This window comes from Gobio gobio (assembly GCF_949357685.1).
Source record: "Gobio gobio genome assembly, chromosome: 12".
Classification (NCBI taxonomy): Eukaryota; Metazoa; Chordata; class Actinopteri; order Cypriniformes; family Gobionidae; genus Gobio; species Gobio gobio.
The window spans coordinates 19,965,668-19,987,249 of record NC_137105.1 but is presented as its reverse complement, the minus strand read 5'-3'; the positions used below and the strand labels follow the sequence as shown (position 1 = coordinate 19,987,249).

At 37.6% G+C, this 21,582-nt stretch overlaps 2 protein-coding genes across 5 annotated transcripts; one reads left to right on the top strand and one right to left on the bottom strand.

Moving 5' to 3' along the window:
• The first annotated feature begins 313 nt into the window (after nt 1-313).
• pdia6 (protein disulfide isomerase family A, member 6) lies at nt 314-8,981 on the top strand. Of its 2 annotated transcripts, none has more exons than XM_079831870.1 (13): nt 314-494; nt 995-1,139; nt 1,461-1,518; nt 3,672-3,798; nt 3,914-4,020; nt 4,100-4,230; nt 4,423-4,537; nt 4,877-5,017; nt 5,342-5,426; nt 7,440-7,512; nt 7,671-7,829; nt 7,976-8,072; nt 8,152-8,981. In XM_079831870.1, the coding sequence occupies exons 1-13, from the start codon at nt 479-481 to the stop codon at nt 8,218-8,220; spliced, it is 1,323 nt and encodes a 440-aa protein (XP_079687996.1). In that variant the 5' UTR covers nt 314-478; the 3' UTR covers nt 8,221-8,981. The 2 variants fall into 2 exon arrangements, with proteins under 2 accessions (XP_079687996.1, XP_079687997.1); XM_079831871.1 differs by having other exon boundaries at nt 361-494; nt 938-1,139; nt 8,152-8,974.
• On the bottom strand, nt 8,956-19,678 carry hpcal1 (hippocalcin-like 1). 3 transcript variants are annotated; one of them, XR_013817686.1, is made up of 5 exons: nt 19,345-19,648; nt 13,405-13,814; nt 12,775-12,880; nt 11,472-12,376; nt 8,956-9,922 (listed from the first exon to the last, which is right to left on the bottom strand). XR_013817686.1 is itself a non-coding variant. In XM_079831872.1 (4 exons), exons 2-4 carry the CDS (start codon nt 13,780-13,782, stop codon nt 12,279-12,281), a joined length of 582 nt encoding a protein of 193 aa, XP_079687998.1. In that variant the 5' UTR covers nt 13,783-13,814; nt 19,345-19,678; the 3' UTR covers nt 9,748-12,278. The 3 variants fall into 3 exon arrangements, 1 of the variants encoding a protein (XP_079687998.1); XR_013817687.1 differs by lacking the exon at nt 8,956-9,922 and adding an exon at nt 11,103-11,182 and having other exon boundaries at nt 11,515-12,376; XM_079831872.1 differs by having other exon boundaries at nt 9,748-12,376; nt 19,345-19,678.
• Between the last annotated feature and the right edge of the window lie 1,904 nt (nt 19,679-21,582).

Here is a 21,582-nt window from a genome sequence, read left to right as displayed (position 1 = left end):
ATGCGTCCTGGTTTGTATAACATTATATTTTATTATTACATCATAATTCGTATAAGTATGATAAGAAGGCATTATAAATACCACAAGTATGCATTTGTCTTTATATCTTACATTAAAATTGGTGCAATGGAATAAATAAATAAAATAGCAACGTTTTCTCATTGAATATTAAATTTGTTACAATACATCATCACTTTTGTACATTTCATAAAACTAGTTTGCCACCTCATAGCCACCGTACCTCACCGAGGCGCAGAACTACACGTCGAGCTCCTATTGGCTACGGTCGTCTCCGGGTGGAGGTGCGCCAATCAGCGCGGGCCACGGTACGACTGTGTTGTGTTGTTACGCTGCTGGTTGGAGACCGGTTGTGTGATGCAGTGAGTGAGGTGGAGAGAGTTGACTCGGCGGGCGCACACAGCACTACACAGCCTGAAGAAACCTTGAACAAGATATTGACTAGGCACAAAGAACAACCATGCGAGCGCTCTTGGGTGAGTTATATATATATATGTATAAAAAGAATATATATTGTTGACATAAAGGCATGAACTCAGCTGTAGAGACGCGTTTTATCGACTCAAATTCGTTCCATGCAAGCTGAGAGGTGAGGAGAGCATAACTTTAGATAGCTTGGAGAATTAGTTTGGAGGTTAATATATCAAAAGGGGAAAGGATAAACAATTCTATAAACCAACTGAAGAGTTTTAGGAAGATTTTGTTTACGTTAAATCCGTACATGTAAGTGTGTAACACACTATAGTATATTATAGTTAGTGTACAGTGTGTAATGGTGGTTGGGCCTATCTTCATATTGGAGGATAATAATTAAATGCACTATTTCTTCATGTTGAGATTTTGCAATTATCTCCTGTGTGTGTGCCTAGAATCTTGTAGTAGAAAGTCATGTTCGGTGTTTTTTTATTTTTTTTAATAGAGCTGATGAGATCACCTGCTGTACTCCAGCATTGATGCTCCTCCTTTATCTTCTCAGGTGTGTTGGTGTGTTCCCTGACTGTACTCTCTGTCCACGGTCTCTACTCTGCCGGTGATGATGTGGTTGAACTTAACCCCTCCAACTTTAACAGGGAAGTCATGCAGAGTGACAGTCTCTGGCTGATCGAGTTTTATGCCCCCTGGTAAGTTGGAGTGTGGTGGGACCCGGATATTGTGTCACTCATAGAGATCTCTATATCTGTAGTTACAGATCAGGTTACTGTCTGAAATGCTGGTGCTGAATCTGCCCAATCTGTTGCTTTCTTGTATGTCATTGAAAGTATGAGTCATAGCTACTTTCTTTAGGCATTTCATTTGCATTATGGTTTACATCTCATTAGTCTTAGTTTACATATGATGCTTAATACAATCATGAGCATCATTATTACACCTGTGTAGCTATAAGTTTCATGATTGTGTTTAGATGTTTATGTGCAATACTTGAAATTTATTTATTTTTTAAGGTGTGGTCACTGCAAGAGCTTGGCTCCTGAATGGAAGAAAGCAGCCTCAGCTTTAAAGGTAAATTCTGAATTTAAGATTGCATCGTAATTACGCTGCTTCATCCATTTCTGTTATGCTTGACAAGCAAGAACTGGGGCTTCTTCAGAACAGCTTCAATTTACTGGCACAGAAATGTATATAAAAAATATAAATAAATAAAAATTATATATATATATATATATATATTACATTCATCAAAGAATCCTGAAAAAAATGTATCACTGTTTCTACGGAAATTATGGCCCCAATATACTTATGGCGAACTTCTTTTTCGTTCTTGGTTTTGGGTTAAATGAAGTTCAAAATACGTGACCAACGATATACTGTTATTGAACATCTGACACCGTCCACTCTGCTGAGAGCGGTATTTAGATGAATATGTAATATGTGCAGCGGGTTTTCCTCTCAGTAACAAATTTAAACAAAATTTTGAAAACCGCCAGCGTTTTAATAAAAGCATCTGATCATAGCAATGTGGTTGTTTGCATGAGCTCTACGGCACTCTAGTAAAGTCATGTCACGTTTATGATATTTTATACAATAGATAGCTTTAAATCAAGCAGCTTTACCATATTAAAGGGTTAGTACAGCCAAAAATGAAAATTCTGTCATTAATTACTCACCCTCATGTCGTTCGACACCCGTAAGACCTCCGTTCATATTCGGAACACAAATGAAGATATTTTTGTTGAAAGCTGATGGCTGAGAAAGGCTTCAGATAGGCCTCCATTGGCATTCAGTACATTCACACTTCCAAGATCCATGAAAGGCACTTAAAACGTCGTTACAAAGTCCATCTCACCACAGTGACTCTACAATAATTTTACGATGCGACGACAATAGTTTTTGTTCGCAAAAAAAAATCTAAATAACACCTTTATCCAACTTGTTCTTGTCTTCCGTGTGTGCCTCCACGATGCATGCGCGAGAATATGACGTAGCGCCGGCGTTCGGGAATCCATGAAATGCACACTTTAGCCCGATTTTGAGAACTACGCCGAGACCTAAAGCACGATCAATGTAGAATTCAACAGCTTAGACACGCGCGTCTTCCTCTGCTTGTAAACAAATCGCTTCTGGGTCATATGTCCGAACGCCGGATCTGCGTCATTCTCGCGCATGCGTCGTGGAGGCATACACGGAAGACAAGAACAAGTTGGATAAAGGTGTTATTTTGATTTTTTTTTTTTTGCGCACAAAAACTATTGTCGTCGCATCATAAAATTATTGTAGTCACTGTGGTGAGATGGACTTTGTAACGACGTTTTAAGTGCCTTTTATGGATCTTGGAAGTGTGAATGTACTGAATGCCAATGGAGGCCTGTCTGAAGCCTTTCTCAGCCATCAGCTTTCAACAAAAATATCTTAATTTGTGTTCCGAATATGAACGGAGGTCTTACGGGTGTCGAACGACATGAGGGTGAGTAATTAATGACAGAATTATCATTTTTGGGTGAACTAACCCTTTAAGCATGAAAAACAGTGTCAGTGTCTCGTTTCGTCTGAAGTTCAACGAAGTACAACATTAGAAGTTTCTACTGACCACGACCGAAATATACCAGTAAAGATTTTCACGTGAAAGAAGGCGAAAGTCTGTGCACCCCTACCTGTTATGTAATCATCAGGGACCAATGGTAGTACGGAGGTGTTTAGCAGCCGGAGCAAGCTGTTTTAAACTTCCAAAACGAATTTCGTTTCGGCCTGATTTTGTTCGGAATGACGTCACATCAGTTCTTCAATTACTCTTGAAGTATATTGGGGCCTTTTTAAGCAGCACTGTTTTCAGCATTGATGACTATAATAATAACAATGTTCCTTGAGTAGCAAATTAACATATGGAAATAAATTACATTTTTACATATATATTTTTTTAATCAAATAAATGCAGTCTTGGTGAGCATGAGAGACTTTCAAAAAATCTTACTGAGCCCAAAACTTTGAATGTTTGTGTTTTAGTATTTAGGATTAATTATTTGGTGCTCCCTTAAAAGAACTGTGTTGTTAAGGAACCATACTTGTTGAATGGAACATAAATCGAAACCTGAATCATTAAATTTTGTATCTTAAAATTTGGAAGTAACCAGCATCCTGTTTCACCACAGTTGTAAATTGGATAAATCAGTGAAATGGATATAACATTTATCATTGATAACATTTGTGTTTTGGTACAGGGCATTGTGAAGGTGGGTGCTGTGGATGCAGACCAACACAACTCCCTGGGAGGCCAGTACGGCGTCCGAGGCTTCCCAACTATCAAGATCTTCGGAGCCAACAAACAAAAACCAGAGGATTACCAAGGTTCAGTTCTGCATTTTCATAAAACATCTTGGCATGCATGTAAAGAAAATGTTTTATGGCCATATGAAAGTCTGTTGCTCCTCTCTAAGTAGAGTTAATTCTCTCTCTGTCCTAGGTGGCCGTAGCAGTCAGGCCATTGTAGACTCGGCTCTGAATGCTCTTCGCTCCCTGGTCAAAGACAGACTTGGTGGAAAGACTGGAGGCTCAGCCTACAGCAGACAGGTATTAAAGCTCAGCATGAAGATTTTATATTGCTATGTTTGCCTAGCATTGATTGACTCCTCGTTGATTTTGTGATCAGAGTGGAGGTGGTGCTGGCAATAAGAAGGATGTGGTGGAGCTGACTGATGATAACTTTGACCGTACCGTGCTGGAGGGCGAGGATGTCTGGTTGGTGGAGTTCTTCGCCCCCTGGTGTGGACACTGCAAAAAGTATGTGGCTTTCTCCATGTCTCGCATGCATCATAAGACCTGTCTGTCTGTCATTTCTCTGAAATAGTACCTGTGCCATGCATTATTGAAGAGCTGAATCCATGTTCAATTATTTACAAGGATTCAAAGACACAATGAAATCCCTCTGCCGACTGGGCTTTCCCGTGTTGACTTTTTCTTTAATGTTTCCAGTCTTGAGCCGGAATGGACAGCAGCTGCCACAGAAGTCAAAGAGAAGACGAAGGGTAAAGTGAAACTGGGTGCTGTGGATGCTACTGTTCACCAGGGCTTGGCAAGCCGCTATGGGGTACTTATTTGATGTTTTTTTTACAATATAAACAATTCAGTTGCACTTTATTTTACAGTACATGCACTTGAAACTACTGGTTAATATACGGTAAATACATTGATTAAGGTTAGGTTTAGGGGTAGGTTCAGGGTTGGTACCTAGTTATTACCCAGTTATTGTAAAAAATTATAATAAGCACATAGTATGTACATGCAGAAACAGGACTGTAAATTAAGTGCTACCATCTTATATTGACCCTAATTTATTTTCAGATGTCAGTTATATCATCAAAAAAGAGAATTCTCCTCGGGTCATTGGGTTCACTAACAGTGTTTTTTCACCTGTCATTATTGGCAGATTCGAGGATTCCCCACTATCAAGGTCTTTCGTAAAGGAGAGGAGCCAGAGGACTATCAGGGGGGACGTACCCGATCTGACATTGTTGCTCGTGCCGTTGACCTTTTCTCTGATAACATTCCTCCTCCAGAGCTTCAAGAAGTGAGTGTTTTCATTTCTATTTTTAATTATATTGTAGATTATGGTGTAACTAATGTTTATTATTTGTTTGCACTTAATTTTAAGCTGTCCTTATTACACTGTAATTATACATTTAAATATGAATTAACTACATGTAAGGGTTACTACATTGGTTTAGGGTTAGTTGCATGCAATTGTGCATAATTTATAGTTATTACTTGTAACTATTTTACAGTGTCCTTGTTACATGTAAAGTGTTAACATTTATTTCTATAAATATTTAGTAAAGAAATAATAGGTATAGTTTGGTTTATATTCATGTGTTTTCTTTTAAATTTTCTTTAGATTTTGAGTGAAGACGTTTTGAAGAAGACCTGCGAGGACTATCAGCTGTGTATGATAGCTGTGTTGCCTCACATTCTAGACACAGGTACGATACAACATCAACCTTAAACACATCAAAGCATTTCATCAAAACTATTGCTTTTAATAAAAAGGTGAAAATGACAAGCCTCTTAAACAGGAATGTCACTAGGGATGCACAATATATTGGTTATAGGTTATTGGATAATAAAGGTTTTTTTTTTTTTTTAATAGTGCATGGTTATTTCCTATTACATTTAGATTACATTTGCTGTCATCAAATGTTCACTTAGTTAATGACTTTAATAAATGTTAAATGTAATCTTTAGGGAAAAAAAATAATCTGTACATTAAAATGCTGTGCTTCAATTCACTTGTTGCATTTAAATAGATTTTTTTTCTCTCACAAAAATGGTATAGAACTGTAATATCCATCATTTATCAGATACCAGTCATAACCTGAAAATAATTATTTTTAAATATTTATTTTTAACTGCAGTGCTCATTTATAAATGATCTTCACTTTCAACTAACTGTGTAAGACATGGTTAATATATAGGGTTATTTTAGTAAATATTCTTTTTCGTCTTTATTAGTTTTAATTTCTATTTATAGTTTTTTTTTTTTATAATTTTTTTTTATTCCAGTTTTAGTCATTTTAATACTTGAACTTGTTTTATTTCAGTTACTTGCCAAGGCAATGTTTCTAATTTTCATTTGTTCATCAATTTATTTATTTAAATTAACCACCAATTTGTAATAGTTTTAGTAAGCAATAACACGCAACACCACACTAGCCACGTTTCCAATACAGATTTGTGCAAAACGTTTGATATTTTCTAAATGTCGATTAAAAACAATTGCGACATGACAGTGTTTCCATTAGCCGCCGTTATGTGGCGTAGGTGTGTTATCCAAGCATAATGGCAAGGAAAGCCCCTTAAACTTGAGCGGCCACGTTTGAGGTGTTTGTGGGTGTTTCTCACTCAGATATGCTTCAAGGTCTGTTTAGAATCCAGTATTCTTGTAATTCTATTGTCTTTTATGAGTTTAATAAAGAACTGTCCAAAAATACAGCGCCATCTGTAAAGAATGATCGACTTTTGCACGCACGCCAGGTTATTGTGACGCATTGCTGCCACCTATAGAGAAGAGCAAAATGTTTGAATTTGCATGGTGGTAACTCAAAGGTTTTTTTTTTTACCCCTTAAGACTTACCACCATAATTTGCATATAAATTCTTTAAAAATCAGACAATGTGATTTATCTGGAATTTTTTTTTTCTCATTCTGTCTCATAGTTGAAGTGTACCTATGATGAAAATTACAGGTTACTTTTTAAGTGGGAGAACTTGCACAATTGGTGGCTGATTAAATACTTTTTTGCCCCACTGTAGTTTATAATTATGTCTTTCACTTATCTGTATAGCTAAAAATGACAGAAGGCTATTGTGAGTTGTTTCCGCTGTCATAAAGGGAAAAAATCCATCAGAAGGCGCAGACGCCTTCGTCGGCCATGCCCATGGGTTAAAGAAAACACAGCCTAACTATGAAACTAAAAGGGCTATATTTAAATATTAGCCTATAATATTATATTTATTTCATATGTTGATTATGAAAAGTGAGCAGCATGAGTAAGATATGCTACAGCATAAGATTCGCAATATGTCTGGAGACATGGATGATTTTGACCACTTCATTGAGTTTTATTTTCTAGAAAGTCTTTATTTAAAATTGATTTCCTTTTGTATAAATTATATTTTAATTTTGATCGATGTTTCAACAACTAATTGCCTGTATATTTAATAAATAAGATGCAAGCCAAGATCGTCTTGAATGGATTGACGTGCGTAACTGGCCTGTTTCCGTGGCCTTTGCAGTTTTTGCAAAAATTTCCTTTTCGAGTTGCCTGAAAAACCACCTCATGCGAGCGTAAAAACGTTTTTGCGATTTATATAGGAGTTTTTGCGAAATTGACGTGTTTCCATTGGGCGTATTGTCAAGTCGCATTTTCAATTTGTGCAATTTGAAGGGTAATGGAAACGCGGCTACTGTTAATTTGATTTTCTCTATATTTGCAGGTGCATCAGGAAGAAACTCTTACCTGGAAGTGATGAAGATGATGGCAGAGAAATACAAGAAGAAGATGTGGGGGTCAGTATTTTCAGCATCATCTAGAGTACAAGTTGAGATCAGCCTGCCCATAAATAACACATCAGTACATGTCGCTGCTTGTGTGCCAGAGACGAGACTTTAGGGAATTGAGAGCGGGGATGCAATCACACACATGACACTCTTTCATCTCTCTACAGTTGGTTGTGGACTGAAGCAGGGGCACAGATGGAGCTGGAGTCCTCTCTTGGGATCGGTGGATTTGGCTATCCTGCCATGGCAGCCATTAATGCTCGCAAGATGAAGTTCGCTCTGCTTAAAGGCTCATTCAGTGAAACAGGCATCCACGAATTCCTCAGGTAACAGAAGGCTGGAGTTTGTTACTGGGAAAGTTACGTCACAGAGACTGTTAGCATGCAGTAAATTTGAGGTGTTGTTTATAATGGCCCTTCTAACTGTCAGCCTGTTTTATATTGTTAAACTATTAATGTCTTTATTTATGCAGGGAACTCTCTGTTGGCCGTGGCTCCACTGCTACAGTGGGAGGCGGAGCTTTGCCTAAGATCAACACTGTGGAGCCTTGGGATGGGAAAGATGGAGTGGTGAGTAGAGAGAACATGGTGAGAGTGAATGGATGTCGTCCTTTCCTGTTCTCAACCCCCTTTTTTGGCCTTTCCTCAGTTGCCCATGGAGGATGACATTGACCTGAGCGACGTGGATCTTGATGATCTGGAGAAGGATGAGTTATGAGCCTGGTCTAAACCACTCTAGAGCTCACTCTAGACCCAAATGATGCCCATGTCTTCTCTCCCATGGATGAGGGGACGGTTGGGATATGAACTTCCTTAAGACTCTGAAAACATAGACATAAAGCAAATGGTTGTGCAGCTTTTTAAAAGAAAACATCCCCCTGTTAGTTTAAAAACAAGGCTTTTCAGTATGTACATCATAATTGAGCTACGCTCTGCCTCAAGTTCCTTTTTCACTTTTTGATTTTGTGACTGATTGGATCTTTCAATCAGCTTGATGAAGCAGAATGTGACTGATTTATCAATCACTTGTTTCCAGTAAGCAGATGTCACACAGAGGCTCTTCATAGCACTCTTTCTAATATCTGTTTCAGCTACGAGATCTAATCCGATGGTACTGGTCTTTCTGGTAATGAGATGAGCCAATGGTTATTTATATCACCCTTTCTGTGATTTCAGCAGCTCATTTCACAGGACTTGTAAGAAGCCTAACATTTGTTTCAATTTTCTCCCTCTCATGTGACTTTCTTGTTTTTTTTTTTGGTTATTTGTTTTTAAATTGTGTTACTGAAAAGTATGTCCGCCAACCTGTATCCCAGTTGCCCATTTGTCTAATGTGCTTGACCGGGTGTAATGTGGGCGTCGTGTAGATTTTTCTTACACTGCTTTGTTTTGAAAGAAAAAATGTTTTTGTTATGAAAATAAAACAAAAATAAATTGACTCGTCACACAAGTTACTCTGATAGACACCAGTGGCCTATGAATCAGTGGTTTATTGAGAATTCATGCAGACAAATTCACTATTCAGTCGTAAAGATGCAGCATTCAGATTCACACTGATGCTTTGGCTTGACAAAAATATGTCTGGACATCCCAATCCCAGCTGCAGTGTACAACCATCATCACAAGTAACACTATACAAAATTAGAAATGACTCATAAAGCTAATATATATATATTCAGTACAAATATTAGTTTTGGCATTTCACTTCAACAATCATTTTACAGAGAAAAAAATACTAAAGGAGCAATGAAATACCACACATGCGAAAGAGCAAGTTAAGAGCATTATCCAATGTTTCCATTAACAGGAACTTGAAGACATTACTGTTACATTCCATGGAACTACTTATCCAACAGCATCTGTGCTGTTCATGTTGACACTGGACTGGTGACAAATAGGAAAAATAGAAACTAACCACCTGTCTGCCATTCTATCTGCGCCATATGTCCGAACGGACAACAGCGTTCAAATATTAATGAGTAGCCTAAAGGCTGATGGCTGCTGGTTTTGTTTGGTTTTTTTTACCTTAAGGGCAGAAACGGTTGTCAAAAGTCTTGTTGGAATTTAAACCAAAACTAATGCATAATTCAATTGCACGTTTCTGAATAATTTGTTCTAGCATACTTGTATAGATTTGCAATTTGAATGCTACATTTGAGATCCAAATACAACCCCAGCAGTCAACAGTGGCTATTCATTAGTGTTCAAAAGTTTGGTTTCAGTAAGAATTTTTTTTTATGTTTTTGAAAGAAATCTCTTCTGCTCACCAAGGACGCATTTATTTTATCAAAAATACATTAAAACTATTTAAAATAACTTTTCTATTTTAATATATTTTAAAATGTAATGTATCCTTGTGATGGCAAAGCTGAAGTTTCAGCAGCAATTACTCACTGCTTAAAGGGATAGTTCACCCAAAACTGACAATTAGCCATAGACTGTAAAAAAATATGGACGTAGTGTCCGTGACGTCACCTATAGGATTCTGAAGAGCCGTTTTGAAGCGCAAAGTAGGGACGAGCTGGCCGTTGCCATCTTGTCAGCGCGTCACTCCCGGATAATAGAAAATGGGCAAAGAGGCGGGACGTGGGCGGAGCTGAGGTGACATGATGACTAACAGACAGCAGATAAATGGCTATCCTCCTGTCACTCCCTTAATTATGCAGGACTTTAAAGCTTTATATAATGTAAACGAATGAGTTATAAAAATATTCACCCCCCTCACAGTTGTCATGAAGGGCAAAATTAGCTGTATAGACCAAAACCACAATTTGTACCAGGCTGTAAACAATGTTTTTTTTTCTGCTTTAAAGTTGGGCATGCTCAATGAGATTCTGCTCCCTTCTGGAGCCTGTCCCTAGTGGCCAGTCGATGAATTGCAGTTTAAGTCACTTCTGTATTGGCTTCAAGAGAAACTGCGGGAGGTTGCCGCTTGAAAGTAGCCCATGATTTACTCACCCTCAAGTCATCCTAGGTGTATATGACATCCTTCTTTCAGACGAATACAATCAGAGTTATATAAAAAAAATGTCCTGGCTCTTCCAAGATTTATAATGGCAGTGAATGGCTGTTTCTGTTTTGAAGTCCATAAAAGTGCATCTATCCATCATAAAAGATATCAACACAGCTCTGAGGGGTTAATAAAGGCCTTCTGAAGTGAATCGATGGGTTTGTGTGAGAAAAATATCCAAATTTAAAACTTTATCAACTAAAATAACTAGCTTCCGACAGATGGCCATACGCATTGATTTACGGAGTAACCCTTGACTTGACGCACAACGTATTGATGAACGCGGAAGCACAGAGGATAGAGCAAAACAAAACACCGGTCTTGAATTAGAAGTCTAAAACGAGAATTTTTAAAGAGAAATGAGTTTGTTGCCCAGCCCTATTTGTTTGAACCACGAGAGGCGTCAAAGCTTGCGATACTCCTACATCCTACGTCATACATACACAAACTTCCATTCACTGCCATTATAATGCTTGGAAGAGCCAGGACATTTTTTTATGTATCTCTGATTGTATTCGTCGGAAAGAAGAATGTCATATACACCTAGGATGACTTGAGCGTGAGTAAATCATGGGCTAATTTTCATTTTTGGGTGAACTATCCCTTTAATATTTTTTGGGGGGGATTATAAGATGAATAGAAATAACATTTATTTTAAATCTTGGTAACACTTTACAATAAGGTTCGTTAGTTAACATTAGTTAACTACATTAGTTTACATGAACTAATAATGATTTGCATTAATAAAGCATTTATTTATCTGTGTTAATGTTAACTTCAACATTTACTAATGCATTATTAAAATCTTGTCAACATTAGTTAATGCACTGTGAACTAACATTAACAAACCATGAACAGCTGTATTTTTACTAACTAACGTTAACAAAGATTAACTAATGCTGAACAGATGTGTTGTTCATGGTTAGTTCATGTTAACTAATGCATTAACTAATGTTAACTAATGCAACCGTATTGTACAGTGTTACCGAAATCTTTTGTAACAATGTAGAATCAGCATCCTTGCAGAATAAAAGTATTTTCTTTCAAAAATAAATAAAACTTACTGACCCCAAACTGTTGGCATGTTCTGTTACATACTAAAATACAGTTAACAAAGTCGATCATAATTGGCTGGACAGCAGACTGCTCCGAATGCAGCAAGACTACCTGATGTATAAAATCCAACATCCAACCAAAAAACACCTAGCACAAATACTAAGATGATCAAGTTTAGGAATGTGTCAAGGCAATGTAAATAGTGCTCTGGAGATATTTGAGCTTGATTGAATGCAAAAGATATTGAATATTTACATGCAGAACTTTATGTAGCCATTCTGGGAATTTGCACGTGGAGTGCACTTTGAGTGGAATGCAAACCATTGAAAATATAAATATTTTTTAGTCATCGCTTGTAACAAAAATTTGATTTGACAAAAATCTGTGTAATACAACCAATCATCAGAAGAGTACGTTTTAAAATGTGAATATCTGTTAAAAGTGAATTTTGACAATTGATTTCAAGGAGTCCTTTGAATTCTGACCCAGCCCAGACATTGACAACTCAGCAATGCCAATCCAAACAGAATTACGTTGAATAAAAACCAGCTGGAATACTGATGAAACAGGTAACCACCCATGAACAAGGAAACTTTGTAAGTAGTAAAGATGTAGAAATGTATCATTGATAACGGCAACAACTACCTTTCTAATAATCTTTTCAGTGTGCATGCGAGTGGCTGCCCGTCAGCTGCTTTTAAGACCTGTATTTATAACTGTCGAGAGGTGCTTTGGTCGGACTGCAGTAGTCTGACAATAGAGGGGTCGCTCTTGGCACCTTTGATGAATTCCTCCAGTGACAGTCTGCCTATAGATTTGAGAAAGAAAAAAAAGAGTACCATTTTAGCAGTGATCAAACATCCTGGAACATAAAATAATCCTAAATATGGCTTAATGGTTCGTTTGTGTGTCCGTGGTTGTCATGGACACTGTGAAAGATTTTCTTAATTAGTATTTTTGCTTTTACTTGGAAAGCAAAGTTACATAAGACGTAAAAAACAATACATTTGGCTCAAGAAAAAAACAATTTGGCAGTTGGGTAAGACTTTGATTAGGAAAACGACTTTTTTTAACTTTAAATCTTGATTTAAATGTTTTTACTGTAAAACAAAGACAACATATCACTGTTTTGCAGTGCAGTTTCTGACATTTTGTGTGGTTCAACTTATTTATCAGTGAGTGGGAGACGGATCTCAGGAGGCGTACCATCGTTGTCCGTGTCCATCTGTCGGAATATCTTATCTGTGCGTTTCTCTGGCGTCGACTCATCCTCGGGCATCTTCATCACAGATGACACCATTTTATAAATTGCCTGTGAAGATGAATGTAACTGTGTGTCAAACATATGGTAGTTTGCTGTCACATGCAAAGGTTTCAGTTTAAGACTGTCTTTATATTGCTACATCTGAACTGATAGTCAAAAGTTGCATAAAGCAGCTGTCACTGTCACAGCTTCTATCAACACTTCATATCAGTGCAAAGGATCACGAGCCTGTTTCTCTGGCAGATACATTTAATGTCACTTTCAGATATTGTTTTATAGCATGCCCTCTGTTGCAGGTGTAAAAGAGGCATCTATGTTATTAACATCGAGAGTCAACAGTCCCTTTGAAGTATCGAACAAAGCCTTTGTGTTTGGTCACCATTTGTGGCAAGACCATATGGCCTGTGGAACACTTGACTGAGGAGATCTGTTTATTCAGGAGGTCTGTATCACCAAACATTAGACTGAGCCAATATTGATATGGAACAAGCTGCTCTAAAAACAATGGCTTGTCAGCTAAAATACATTAATGCAAATGAAACCAAAAGTAGTAAAAAGTTCAAAAAGCTCACCTGTACGATCTCCAGCATTTCAGCTCGGCTGATGTATCCGTTGCCATCCAGATCGTACATGCTGAAGGCCCAGCGGAGCTTCTGCTCCAGGCCTCCGCGCGAGGTCACGCTCAGGGCGATTATGAACTCCCGGAAGTCGATTGTGGCGTCGCCGTTGGTGTCGAAGGTGCGGAAGACGTGCTCTGCGAACTTCGAAGCGTCACCGTAGGGAAAGAAATTGGCGTAGATCTTCTTGAATTCCTCTACTGTTAGGTGGCCAGACGGACAGTCCTTCAGGAAGCCGCGGTACCACTCCTGCAGCTCGTGGTCCGTAAACTCTGTGTTCTCCCGCAAGTCGTTGAGGACCTCTGGTCGCAACTTGCTGTTCTGTTTACCCATGATGAAACTCTAGCGCAGACAGTTCCCAGACCCTGTCAGCACAAACACAAAGAAATAAAGTAGCTACTTAGATATTTTTAAACCCAAATTGGCCTCCTTTATGCTTTATACACAAGCCGTAATAAAGAGATTCACATTTCCTCTGCCAGATGTATGTTTCAGAATAATGGAAAACGTGTTAGCCTTCCAAATTGAAGGAGTGGATCCTGGTATCCATGGAAACTATTTAATACCTTGTTAAGGTGAGAATTTATTGACTTCACAGTGGGGGAGCAGGTGGGGTAAAGGGGGGAGGACACTGAGCAGCATTCAGCGAGGCTCATATGAGGGCATTACTGTCACCAGACCACCTTAGCAACAATCATGAGGCCGTGGGTTACCAGGGAGATGAAGAAGAGGTTTTTTTTGCATGTGTGTGGGTAATTTGGAACGGTCGGTGTCTCTTACTGTACATGAGCTTGTGCTGGCGGCGCTAAGAGGGGGCAGAGTGTGAGGCACTGCTCGTTCTATTTAAACAAATCATATAAAGACCATATAAACGGTGAGGTGGCAGGGAGTGAAATTTAACGATAGGTTATATAAGCTACATGGCCATATGCACTCACTACAATCCACTCTTTCTACTACAGACTCTTCCTCCATTCTTTGGTTTTTCTTTTCATATTTCTGAATCTTGCTTGTTTATAGTGTACTATAGGGTCACACCCATTTTTTATATTCACCCAACAATGTTAATTTATTCAAAATTACATGTTAATTTCACCCATAAATGTCAGGGTGATACAACTGTCCTGATATCATAATCAAGAAAGAAAGCCTCATTGAAAGCATACAATTCTTCAAAAGAAAAACTTGATAATCCTTAATCTTAGAAAAAATATTTTAACAAAACAACTTCCAAATCAATTCATGGCCAAAAACGTCATGTGTTTCAACAAACATGCAAAAAAATTATAATCAAACAAAACAAAAAATGATATCATAGCACATTGCAGACCCTTGCGACTCTTGAAGTCATTGGGCTTTTAAAATATCTGATAATTTGGTAAAACTTTAGTATGGGGAACACATATTCACTATTAACTATTCACTATTGACTTTTGACTCAATAAACTCCTTTATGCTTATTAATATTTAGTAAGGTAGTTTTTGTAGCGTTTAAGTTTAAGTATTGGGTAGGATTAAGGAATGTAGAATAAGGTCATGCAGAATAAGGTAATAATATCTGCTTTAAAAGTACTAATAAACAGCCAATATCCTAGTAATATGCATGCTAATAAGCAACTATTTAATAGCAAGAAATGAACCCCTAAAATAGTTACAGATAATTTTTTTATAAGGAAAAGTTAGAAAGGGTTGTAAATTGTCATGTAATCCAACATTGAAAAAGTATATTTATTAATAATTCATGCTGTAAATCAATATAAGATGTTATGTTTCTGAGGGTTACATTATATGACATTTAAAAAAACGTTTTTCAAACCCACATGAATACAAAAAGTAAATTTCCAAGAACTTGCAACATGTTTTAAACTAGAAAAAGATCTTATACTGTAAGTCAAAAGATACAAGTCAGCGAGCCACTATCAGACCTGAGTAAGCTTCTGGTGCAGGAGACCATAAACAAGTGCATGTTTTTGTTTGCAAAAATACATCTTCATGCGGGCATATTTCTTTCCAGGGAAGCAGGATGTCCTATTTTAGCCAACAAGCTCTTGGTTTCAAGACTGCAGGGTGGTAAGTGAGATCATGGCTCATTATAAATATAAATTGGTGTTCCTGTGACTAAAATACCTTCTTCCATCTATCTCGTGCTGCATCCACAGACCAACACTGTGATTTGTTTTCTGCTAAATAAAACCTCATGGGTTACTGAGATGGTATGACCTATAAACCTTTGATTTTCCAAAATACCATAAATATCTATTTCTATCTGCACAATTTATTTCAGTTAAAGCTACATTTTCTCAGGGAGGTGCTAATCTACCATTTTCCCTAATAGAAATACATTTCATAGATACTTAGACTTTGCTCCATTTGCTTAGTTTGTCAGGGCCATCATAACGGTGGCTCCTCCCTTGGCTGGAGTCACATGGGTGAAGCTACTGGCCTGGCAGCACGCAGGCAGACAGACATAAACATGGGCGTAGCTTGCTGCTCCCTCCCTCTTTTCCCTCAGACACTCACCAAGCCACAAGAAACCCAGAACTTTCCATTCTGAAGGAAAAAATGTAAGCTCATGCTGCTGTCAAATGGAAAATATCTGAAAAAAGAAGGGTCCCTATAGGCCCGGATCCAGCAGAAATAACAACATCACAGGAGGCACAATATATAGAGCTGAGATTCAGGCTCACATACTCATTCTCTGTGAAGAGGAACCAAATTGAAAGACACGATGAGAGGAGTGAGCAGTTGAACACAGCCCTACTTTTCAAAAAGCTTGAAAAGCCCATGGCAAACAATTGAATCAGAACGGAGAAAAATGAGACACGTCTCGGATGGAGAGCAGATGGTGTATTACTGTATGCTCCAGTACCTCATGATTCACAAGCATCTTCTGCCACTCCAGTCACAAACCATAATGCTTTACAGGTGGTTTCCCAACTGGTGTCTGTCTTTCTATGAACCATACAAGTGGCACTCACACACCCCAAAGGAAACTGGGAAAACCATATCCATTTGTACCATATTATTTTTATGTATTGTCTTAAAGGGATAGTTCATCCAAAAATGAAAATTCAGTCATCATTTACTCACCCTCAAGTTGTTCCAAACCTCTATGAGTTTCTTTGCTCTCTGCTGAACACAAAAGAAGATATTTTGAAGAATGTTGGGAACCAAGCAGAGAGAGCAACCATTCACTACCATAGTATTTTCCCCCTTATTGCTCTCTCTGCTTGGTTACAAACATTCTTCAAAATATCTTATTTTGTGTTCAGCAGAACAAAGAAACTCATACAGGTTTGGAACAACTTGAGGGTGAGTAAATGATGACAGAATTTTAATTTTGGGGTGAACTATCCCTTTAACTATAAACACACTGGTTTGTAGTGTAAATATATTTACTGTTCCCTGCACTTTATTACTCTTCACGTTATTTCCCTATAGCGGCCAATGAATTGGAAGCCTCACACATTCACAGAAAACTGCTTACTTCCACATTGAACTTCTGCATTTTTAACACTGGAAAGACTGAGCTAATGTTTCTTATAGGGATAGTTCAGCCAAAAATGAACATCTGACATCATTCAAATACTTTTATGTTGTTCCAAACCTGTATGACTTAATTTCACCAAAGGATGTCATTTTTCATTCCATTACAAAGAATGGGATCTGAATCCTTAAAGTAGGCTATCATAAAAAATAGTTTAGTCTTCTGAAGTCTATGATAGCTTTGTGAGCGGAATAGACTACATTTTTTCACTTCATGAACTAAAGCAAGCATGATCTCATACCTTACAGTAAATTGAATTAGTTTCTCACACAAAGCTATTGCATGACTTCAGAAAATACACTAGTCATTTGAATCACTTATATGATACGTTTATGATACTCCTTATGAGTCCTTTTTAAAGTTTGAACGCTCTAGTCACCATTCATTGTACCTGCATGGAAAGAAATTACCAGTACATTCTTCAGTACAAGTTTTCCACAGAGGAAGGAAAGTTATGCAGGACTGGAACACCAGAGTGAAATGATGACAACAATTGCATTTTTGTGTTAACTATCCCTTTAAGGGTGAAAATAGAAATGTCAGTCATTGTTTGGAAAAAAAGCCTAAATGTACAGTTCAGCCAAGCTTGCGAGTAATTCAGTATGATATTTCATTTACTAAAGCTGTCTGTCCAGATGAATACATTTGCATTTGCTAGTTTAACATATTTTCTCAGTTTATCCTAAATGCCAGTTTCTATTACACAGATCCACGTTGCACTTTCTTCTCGCTGAACGTTTAACCCTTGTCCGTTCTCTCTCTGCCATGTCTCTAACGGGAATATTCTGTCACACACTTATATTGCATCTAATGACTAAACATTCCTTGATGATTTCTACACAAGCTCTAGTTTCCAATTTCACTCCCAGTAGCCTTGGTTGCACAAACTTGTTTTCTTACCCTCCCTCCTCTCATTAAACTAGCCCCCGTTACAACACTGCCACTCTGGCAAACGTGAATGTTGTGTCTCGCCACCAGATTCCACACACTCACACGACATGTATTTTTTTCACAGACCAGTGTGAAAAGCTATACAGTGCAACTATTGCCCTTAATTCATTTCCAAATAACAGCTTTCATTACACCCCATTCAAAGCAACCAGGTTGCCATGTGCACGGATCAAATAGCCAGAAAAAACATTACTTGGAAAGCGTGGGACACATTTTGTACACATCAGTGCAATTCAGCATGCAGTTGTACAGTATTCATCTTTGACCCATCATGCATAAAACATAAGATCAATTAACTTTGTGTGTGTGTGTTGGTGTTGGCGTGAGGCTCATTAAGGCTTCTATTCCCCAATGTGGCCTAACTAAAATGCATCCTGACAGGTGTCAAAAGATCAGTAGAACAGAAAACCCAGTTTTTCTGCTGCTCCAGCGGACCGTAAAATTACAGGAAAACAAACAATCCGCTTGTACCCTTGTCTGAGAATTCAGGGTATTTTTCCCAGAAATAGCTTGTCGCTAAATGTAATGATGTCAAGAGGTCATCCAATACATTTCCAATCGTCCTGAGCAGGGAATGATTTTCTCAGAAACAATTTGACACATTTTGCTGGTATTTATTTACCAGAACCACACCAGAAGAAAACTAGGGATGGAAATAGAAATGTAATGTTGACAATGGTTCCGGGTTTGTTCAGATGCTGACGGCAGGCTGGCAGGTATGCCACTGAGATGATTGCAAGGCATCATGTAGAGACTTGATTGGAAAAGTGGGGAATCGACCTCTTACTCCTGCTGTGAAGATCATGCTGTGACCCAGAAGGTGATCATAACAGAGGGGAAATTAAAAATACAAATGACAACTGAATTGGAAGAATAACTTATTGTTATTAGACCATCTACAGACTGGCACTGAAAAGAAGATGCTCTGCAAACACAGGAGAACTATCATAAGCAGTGTAACTATAATTATACACCCAGTTTTATTGTATATAGTAACTAATTTTACTCTGTGGTTAATCGAGGAACCTAGTGGTATAATGCATCCAATTAAATGCACAGGGTCAAATAGAGTCACTGAGCATCACAAGGTCAGCTTTCCTGGGCATTAAAACCATCCCATGCTTACATCAATGGATTTTTTTTATGGTGACCTGAACTAAAAAAATAAATAATACAAAATGTTTCAAACTTAGACAAAACGAAACAACCACACGTGCCATTGTGAAAACCATCGTATACTGCTAATATGAGACATGAACCCAGTATTTAGTCTGAAATGCATTAGTTTAGTGCCATAAAGAGCTTTTTTCGATGGACCGCTATCATGCAAATAAGGGGTTACAAAAAGCGGCATATGTTGAAAAAATATATTAGAGGCTTAAAAAAGACAAACTTACCTCTAAGAAAACGACAGAGCTGATATGTTCCCCAATTTGTCAGCTGTAGCCTTAGTCCGTCTGAAGAAGGAGTGTCCTCACAAAACTTTCAACATTTTCGCTATTAAAAAAAACTCACAGAAGCTTATAGAGGCAAACAAAACAACTAAATAAGGTATGCTTACACGTACAGGTCGATCTTGTACTCTAAAAGTTGGAATGTTGTTTTAATAAAAAGGAAACGAAAAAGTTATAAATTGAAGAATATTCTACAGACTCCATAACATCTCAAAGGCGCACTTGAAACCTCATCATTGAGCGAGAGACCTGACACCACACACAGCTCTGGTCTGCTGTCAGTGGACGAGTCCACCACTCGACTGTAGGGGGGACTCGTGTATCTGAGAATGGGATGTCAGTATTATATTTGAGAACGTTCACATTATATACTCATGTTTCATGTTGTTGGTATCAATACAAAATATCAGTAATATCAGACAAAAAAATAGCAAATTAATCATTTCTGAGCACCCACAATGTTGTTGTGAGGGTAAAACACCCATGCTACTCTTTGGACGAGTCCGTACACTCCGAAGTAGAGCAGATTGCCATAAAGAGTACAGTTCTTGGTCGCTAGCGGAAAAGAAAGCGTACTCTGTATGTTTAAAATCTAAAACCGAGTCAACTAATTAAGCATAGAGGAAACTTTTGACAACATAAGCCTAATGTATATGCAACAGTGGATCCAATAGAGAAATGTTGGCCTATAACCAAAGTAGGCTGCCGACTATTTTATCGACTTCCATGAAAAATGTAAATAACATGGTTATTAATTCTACACACACTTTCATCAGTCTCTGAGCCAGGTGTTGGACACATGAGTGAACTTGGCCTCAAAACAGTGTACTGTACAAGACAGATGACGGTTGGGCAACTAGCTACTGTACGATAACTTATCTAATCAAATAGACCAAAGCCCTTTTGTGAGGGTGTGCATGGGTGACTTTGTCAGTGATTTATTTTTTAAACAAAATAAAATACATCATATAAAATGAATACTTTTTTATATAGTACTGTCCTGAATAAGATATTTTACATTAAAATGTTTACATATAGTCCACAAGACTAAATAGACAAAAATAGCTGAATTTATTAAAATAACCCCGTTCAAAAGTTTATGAACCATTGATTCTCAATACTGTGTGTGTTGTTTTGTGATGGTTGTTCATGAGTCCCTTGTTTGTCCTGAGCAGTTTGTTCTTCAGAAAAATCCTCCAGGTCCTGCACATTCTTCAGTTTTCCAGCATATTTTGCATATTTGAACCCTCTCCAGTAAGGACTGTATTATTTTGAGATCCATCTTTTCACACAGAGGACAATTTGGGGACTCAAACACAACACAGTTGAAACATAACGCATCAAGAACTTGAGGGTGAAAACTTTGAGAAAAACTTATTTTAATAAATTCAGCTATTTTTTGTTGTGTGGACTATATGTAAATATTCTTATTCGGGACAGTACTAAATAAAAAATTACATACATTTTGTGTGATCTCTCTTATTTAGTTAAAATTATTCAAATTTTCACAGATTCTGAAAGTGGTTCACACATTTATATACAGTACATACACCAATCAAGAATAACATTATGACCACTGACAGGTGAAGTGAATAACACCAATATATTAGGCAGCAGGTGAACATTTTGTCAACAAATTTATGTGCTAAAAGCAGGAACAATGGGAAATTGTAAGGATTTGAGCGAGTTTGACCAAACTAGAGATAGACGACTGGGTCAGAGCATCTCCAAAAATCTTGTGGGATGTTCCCGGTCCAATCGATGCAAAATCCAATCACTGCAAATTATACTTTGGTTCCTAATGACTAAATTTACCTAATGACTAATAACATCACCCAAAATATATATAGATTTGTATTTTATTGTTCAGTTATGATGTATTAAATGGTTCTTGAAAGTGACATCATAGTTTAAATTGTCCATTTAAAACCAATGTTGACACTTTCCACATTATTTTTTAATAATTTACAAACTTATAGCATTCATTGGTTTGAGATGGGAAAACTCTAATGGATATATGTTCGACATCTCCACCAGGAGGCAGCAGATGTTGCCTTGTATGTATTTCTCATGTAGCCCATGTAGCCCACATTTCCTAAAAAGTTATCTAAGACTAGCTCTCACTGCATGAAAACACTGAAATCCGGCACTATCCGGGCATGGTATACTCCTGTGTAATTT

What these genes read in the sequence shown, in the direction of transcription:
- pdia6 (XM_079831870.1), top strand. An exon ending in CTCCTCCAGAGCTTCAAGAA is followed by an intron (nt 5,018 to 5,341) that starts GTGAGTGTTTTC and finishes AATTTTCTTTAG; the next exon opens with ATTTTGAGTGAAGACGTTTT. An exon ending in GGGATGGGAAAGATGGAGTG is followed by an intron (nt 8,073 to 8,151) that starts GTGAGTAGAGAG and finishes GCCTTTCCTCAG; the next exon opens with TTGCCCATGGAGGATGACAT.
- hpcal1 (XM_079831872.1), bottom strand. Translation starts at nt 13,782, where the DNA reads ATGGGTAAACAGAACAGCAAGTTGCGACCAGAGGTCCTCAACGACTTG. An exon ending in AAATGCTGGAGATCGTACAG is followed by an intron (nt 12,881 to 13,404) that starts GTGAGCTTTTTG and finishes TCATCTTCACAG; the next exon opens with GCAATTTATAAAATGGTGTC. An exon ending in GATGGACACGGACAACGATG is followed by an intron (nt 12,377 to 12,774) that starts GTACGCCTCCTG and finishes TCAAATCTATAG; the next exon opens with GCAGACTGTCACTGGAGGAA.